At 37.3% G+C, this 6,194-nt stretch overlaps 1 protein-coding gene across 1 annotated transcript in view; it reads right to left on the reverse strand.

Annotated features, from left to right (window-relative positions):
• Window positions 1-6,194, reverse strand: part of abcc9 (ATP-binding cassette, sub-family C (CFTR/MRP), member 9) — a 72,323-nt gene that overhangs the window by 51,152 nt on the left and 14,977 nt on the right. The window contains exons 9-14 of the mRNA XM_014030065.1: window positions 3,028-3,183; window positions 2,790-2,924; window positions 2,513-2,675; window positions 1,567-1,607; window positions 531-673; window positions 176-284 (exon numbers count right to left, since the gene is read on the reverse strand). Coding sequence (XP_013885519.1) covers window positions 176-284; window positions 531-673; window positions 1,567-1,607; window positions 2,513-2,675; window positions 2,790-2,924; window positions 3,028-3,183 — 747 coding nt within the window. The remainder of the gene's footprint in view (window positions 1-175; window positions 285-530; window positions 674-1,566; window positions 1,608-2,512; window positions 2,676-2,789; window positions 2,925-3,027; window positions 3,184-6,194) is intronic.

The raw sequence follows: 6,194 nt of genomic DNA on the forward strand, positions 1-6,194 counted from the left end.
ACCTACATAATATATTTTATACTCTCATTTGTGCCAACAAAAGCTCTAACAAAACAAGCTCAAAAAGCTGATTTATAGCTTAMAGATATATAAATGTCTGAGTATAAAGTATAAACTGCTACATTTGAGCCAAATAAATTRTTTTGTTGACTGATCTGTTATGAGTAAAACTCACCACCCCAAAATGTTTCTTCCCTGAATCCAAGGAAACAGATATATCTCCATTTCTCCAGCTGTCTTCTCCGATTTCATCACTCTGGAGAAACTCGCCAAGCTTCTGGACGCTGCAGCAACAAACAAACACGACCCCGTGAGATGTGTGGCCRTTACAGTTTTACCATTCCGATTCCAGCAGTCTCTCAGGAGTGTAAAGTTTCTCTTCTCTGCTGTCAGCTTTCCTCGAATTAGATTCTCCAGCTCGTTTCCCTTGTTTAGTCATCTCTACATCCTGCTCTCTAAGTTAMAGCAAAGCCATCAACTGTCCATGAAAGCAGTAACTTTCATGAAATAGCTCCAAAGTAACTACTCACCTGACGAGGGCCTTCACGGCAAATCTGACGACGGTGGAAAGCAGAAAGAGGGGCGTAACCAGGATGTGGAACAAMGCCAACGCTGCAAAGGCTTCAGAGGGTTTGGGACTGGTTTCATAAATGATGTGGTACGTCACGAATGTCTACAAGAAAAGGACTTGACAGGTTATCTCTGCTTCGAGCAGTTCAGAAGGTATACCCTCATCTCATCTTTTTCTTAGTTGGGATGCTGTGTAAACATGTGTTAAACTAATGTTACAAACATACAGGGTAGAAGTTTTAGAGCATTATGTGCTTCCATTCAGCAAAAAAAAAGGAACCTTCTCTAAAACCTTCAGCAGCTGGTCCCCTCAGCTTCTGGACATTTACAGACTGTTTCATGATGGACATGTCCAGTGTCACCACGTTTGGACAGATGTTTTGCTGCCATAAAGTTCAAAGTTACCTTATTTTTTCCTCCGAAAACTTTAATTCTCTAACATTTGGTATGTTTACTACAATTTATTGTGAAAAAAGTGAAGGTTCATAAAATGTGCAAATTATTGTATTTTTACTTTGTTTTACACTACACCTCAACTGGTTTTTGGAATTTGAATTACATTTTATGTAACATACAACCTAAAAGTGAAAAAAAAAATCAAAAGTAGGGCTGCCACGATTAGTTGACTAGTCACGATTATGTCAACTATTAAAATCTTCAACGACTAATTTAATAGTCGATGCGTCGTTTTTTTTCTAACTTAGTTTTTTTTATAGTCGACTAATCACGATTAGTCGACTATGAAAATAATCGTTTGTGGCAACTGTAATTACCACTACTGCACAAGTGTGTTAAGGACAGAAAGGCAGACATGGCGGTGGAAGGTGCCGCAGCAGTTTGGAGAGAAAAACAAAGTTAGACAAAAAAACAACGCACCAACTATTAAATTAGTTGACATTTTTAATAGTCGACAATAATCGTGACTAGTTGACTAATCGTGGCAGCCCTACTCAAAAGTGACATTTTAGTGTAAATGGGGAGAAAAGAAGCTCTTACCACAAGAACAGCAGCGATGGGAATAGCAGCRTTCATGAAAACTGCACAGAGAATAAAAGATTTTAGGTCAAGTTTTTCAAATAACTATTTACAAACATTAAGATTTTTTATTTCTCCAGATTTAAAAAACTGTATCAAACAAATTTGTGTTACTAATTCACTGGTTTGGTCTCTAAATTGACAACCGGTAGATTAATTTGAACAGTAAAGAGTGGATCTTTCCTAAAGAACAACAACATTTCTATTTCTCTAAAACAGTTTTAGACAAAAATCACATCCAGGACAGTCATTGTCTTCATGAGTAAACATTTTCTTTTAAACAGTGCAAGACATTTTTACACTATACAAAGTTTTCTTTAGGACAGTGGGACATGTAAATATACATCAACTTCACTAATATTTGATAAGTTGTAACAGTTTTAATCATGTTTTAACCTTTGTATGACCATKTTTTTCTGCATTACAGTTATTTCAGCAGAAATGTTACAATATTCCTGCAGGAAGTGCACCAGATTGAACCAGAAGTGCCACAGCTGGCTGCTGTCGATAATTGTGCATGTAAATAACCACAGTATTTACAGTAAATAATTGTTTATTCAGAAATTGAGTGTTTTAAAGGCTTATAAAATAGCATTGGCATGAATCACTTTAAATTTTTGTTTGCGTTATTTGAAGATGGAAGCAATACATTTTTGACTTGGTCATGTTCGGATTATCAAAAACACAAAAAAAAATCTATCCATAACAGGTAAGATATTGATTTTTCATACCGTCTCCTCAGAAACTCACTTMAATCTATTCATTTCACTTTCAAACAGAAAAGCCTGTGGTTTAGGCACATCAGGGACTGAGTTTGTGTCTCGTTTGTGTCGACTAACAGAATTCCCGCGTGCAGTAAAAACTACTAAACGTATTGAAATAAACACGTTTTGATTATTTCACTTACTGGACATGGAAGTGTAAAAGGCGAATGTCTTCAGGCTGGTGAGYTCTTTGCCTCGTGTTTGCTCCACGTTGTCACAGAAAATATCCTCCCAGGCGTAGAGCTTCAGCAGCTTTATACCCTTTAGGATTTCTGTGGTCTTTTTCAGCCGATCCGTGGAGTGCTCCTAAAAAATAAAAGTACTTAAATATAGACTGCAGTAAAACGCTTTAGGTGGCATGTTGTATATTTAATGAAGAGATTTAATAAATGACATCAGTTACRCAAATGAAGTGCTTACTAGTGAGCTTTTCTGTGTGTCTGCCAGCTTTGTAGCTATGTGGTACTGAACCGGAGCCAACAGAACAATAACCGAGGCGCCGACCAAGGCGCTCCAACCCAATAAGTAGTAGAGCAGAATCACTCCCATCACAATCTGGAAAATAAAACACAACTTAAAAGACTGTCAACTCTAAAGTGGATTCGTGGCATTCAGAGTCTATCTGATGTGAGGTGTTTAAAGCTATCGTTTAATCTACCTGGACGGGCATAGCCCAGAGGTTGGGACAGAGGAAGAGGAACCACATCAGCTGGTTGGTTTCTATGGCAACCAGGTTGTTGATTTGGCCTAGTGTCATCTCCCCCATCGACATGTTGGAGGTGGACAGACGCAGGATTTTGTTGTAAATCATCGCCTTGTTAACGAGACAAAAGGAAGACGTTATAAGATGATGAGGAGGATGATGATGATAACAGACCTCTGGGTTATGACTTAATGTTCTAAAAAGTTTTTGGAAAAGGTTTCTTGAACAACTGAACAGATTTAAACAAAACTCACTGGATTTGCATCTGTTAGAACATTAACCGTTGAAGTCAATTAAATTCAAGATGGCGGCCACAGCTTACACAAAATACATATGACTGAGATGTTTGATAATTATAACATTAAAGTGTCTGTGATGTGCAAATTCTTTAAATATACAAAGTCAAAGAAAACCCTTTGACTTCACTTGCAGGTGTGGAAATTAAAAATTTTCCCCACCAACCACAGTGGCTGGTAGAAAACGTTTTGTACCGGCCACTCAAACTTTTTACCAGCCACTATTTTTTTTTGTTTCGTTTTGTTTCTGTAACACGGTGTCATTTAGACAATTCATGGTCCTTGGTGGCCTAATTAAATTGTTTGTGCCTACAATCAGATAATGGCACTCAAAATCTATTAGTGTCTTACAGTATTCAAGCCAGCCTGTTCACCCAAATTAAAATGATTGACTTTTTGAAGTCTCTACTTCTCTTACTAACTTGCTTTTTGCTGGTATGTGTGGAATACCAATTATTTTAGGTGGGCTACTTGGCTGGAAAGAAATTTTCAAGGTGAAAAAAAACTAAATTACCTTACAACTAAGCTACCTGTGTTAAATTTATCTCCATTTAATAAAATCAGTCTTTGCCTTTCATCACTTGTAGTTTTTGTTTTATAGGCTACTAGCATGAACATGTGTCTTCTGTTCTAAGTGAGATTTAAATAACAGATGGAAATCCCTCTGATGATCCATTAGAGTGGATCATTTCTATTTTTACTTTTGAAAAAGTTCATGTCACAAGGTTCATTTTGTTACTTAGTTTGCCTGGGTTTTTGTTTTGTTCTGCATCCAAAAATAGCCTGCAGAGAAAAGTTAAGGGAAAAAAGGAGCAGACTTTCTATCTATCTATCTATCTATCTATCTATCTATCTATCTATCTATCTATTTATTTATTTATTTATTTATTTATTGGAGTTGTCAGCTGATCTTCAGACGTTTTCTAGAGGGAAAAAACAGTTTTTCCTTAAGTTTCTATTGGTCAATCAAAGTGATCACGGTTACTGAGTTAAAATATTGAACAACTAATATGAAGTTTTTTTAAACTAACATTTATGTAATTTTCACGCATCGGCAGTTAGAAACAGTGTTTTTAATCAGCTGATTTCAGGTTTTTACTCTTGATACCAGTCTATTCAGCTTTGCTGCTTGCCGACAGATGAAACAAAATTAACTGACCTGTTAAATTCATTACTGTCCGTTTTTCCCCCTTTCCATTTATTGTCAAAAAACCTGCAACTTTCGGTTTTTTCTTTGGTTCATCTTGAGAAAGGGTTTTGTTTCAGTTACTCCAGAAATGTAACGCCACATTAAAGTTGGTGTTTTTATTTTCTCCTTCTGATAATCGGACATTTACCTGTATAATGTGCGCACGAGGGGGCAGGGGGGTTGATGTGGGYGGGCAGGCGGACCACAGTTGACAGCGCGCAGGAAAGGGGGAGGGGGGAATTTATTCCTAGCTGCAGAGCAGGTTGGAAGATGATGTTACTTAATGTTTTTTAACATCCTACAGGCTCTGAAATGCAAACTGAAAATGAAACTGAGGTTTTGACAAAGGTCAGTAGCGCGATTTGAACGTAATTTTTTTAGTTCATTACACACCCGCCACCGTGGCGGGTGTGTTGTTCAGATCTACACGCCACTTCATAATTTTCCCCGCATTTGGCCAGTGGCGGGTGCTAATTTCCACCCCTGTTCACTTGGCATAATCCACTTGGCATAATACACACAATTTCACCTATTTTGTTTGCATTACTGTCATATTTGCACTTGAACTTTGCTCAGCCAAAGTGAAACAGGAAGTGACATCAAAGCAGAATTATATAAAAAGGAAACTTCTTGGTCTTTTTTAATAGAAATATTATTTGAACTCTGACTTTTCATCTCTCTGATGGTGACTCATATTAATCTAAATAAATATCAGATTCTTCTGTATAGCCTGTTGTTAGCCATTGTAGCAATGCTCTGTTCACATGCAGACACTCCACTTTGACATCACTTCCTGTTACTGGACATGCAAATATTTCAACAACTGTTCATCTCAGTGGTGTTAATATTTTTGGGGCAATATGCGRTTAATGTTATCTTTCCAAAAATGCGTTCATATTTATTACAAAAAATTGATTTCATAGGCACTTTAAAGCAACACAATGCTGGTTGCTGTGTGTAAGTAAGCTCTATAAAAATGTCATTTTGGAAAACAACGCAATAATTTGAAAACCTCAAACAAATATTTCATTCACAGTGGACTGTAGTGAACATATCAGATGTGGAAACAAAAAAAAAGATAMGGCAGTAACAGATCTTGAAAAAACAAGACATTTGTTACTATAAACTGACATTCCTTCTTCTTTTAACAACACTCGGTAAACTTCTAGGTACTGAGGAGAGCAGCTGCCGGGGTTTTTGAAGCGCAACATCACATTCTTGTCTGATGTAAGAGTGTAGCTGTTTAACGGTCCCGAGTTGTCTCTGTTGGATGGGAGCACATGTTCTAAAACCTGTACATACTTGTCTGCAGTGGTGGTGCCTTTCAATTTGTGTAAGGTGTCCATGCAAAAAGGCATCAATGCACCCCCATACCATCAGAGAGGTGGGCATTTTAACTGTACGCTCCTAACAGGATGGACGGTTTCTCCTCTATAGTGCACAGCTGTGGATTTTAAAAATAATTCAAAATTTCAATTTGTCTGACCACAGAATAAAATAAGCTGCCKTTGTGGTGTCACATATGGCTTCTTTGCGTGATAGAGCTTTAAACAACATTTGTTCTCTTATGCTGCGTTCACACCGAACGCGATTTCAGCTTCAAAATCGCAGCCAACGCTGAAGTTGGTAGCTTGTGC

This window comes from Austrofundulus limnaeus, unplaced genomic scaffold, assembly GCF_001266775.1.
Source record: "Austrofundulus limnaeus strain Quisiro unplaced genomic scaffold, Austrofundulus_limnaeus-1.0 Scaffold994, whole genome shotgun sequence".
Classification (NCBI taxonomy): domain Eukaryota; kingdom Metazoa; phylum Chordata; class Actinopteri; order Cyprinodontiformes; family Rivulidae; genus Austrofundulus; species Austrofundulus limnaeus.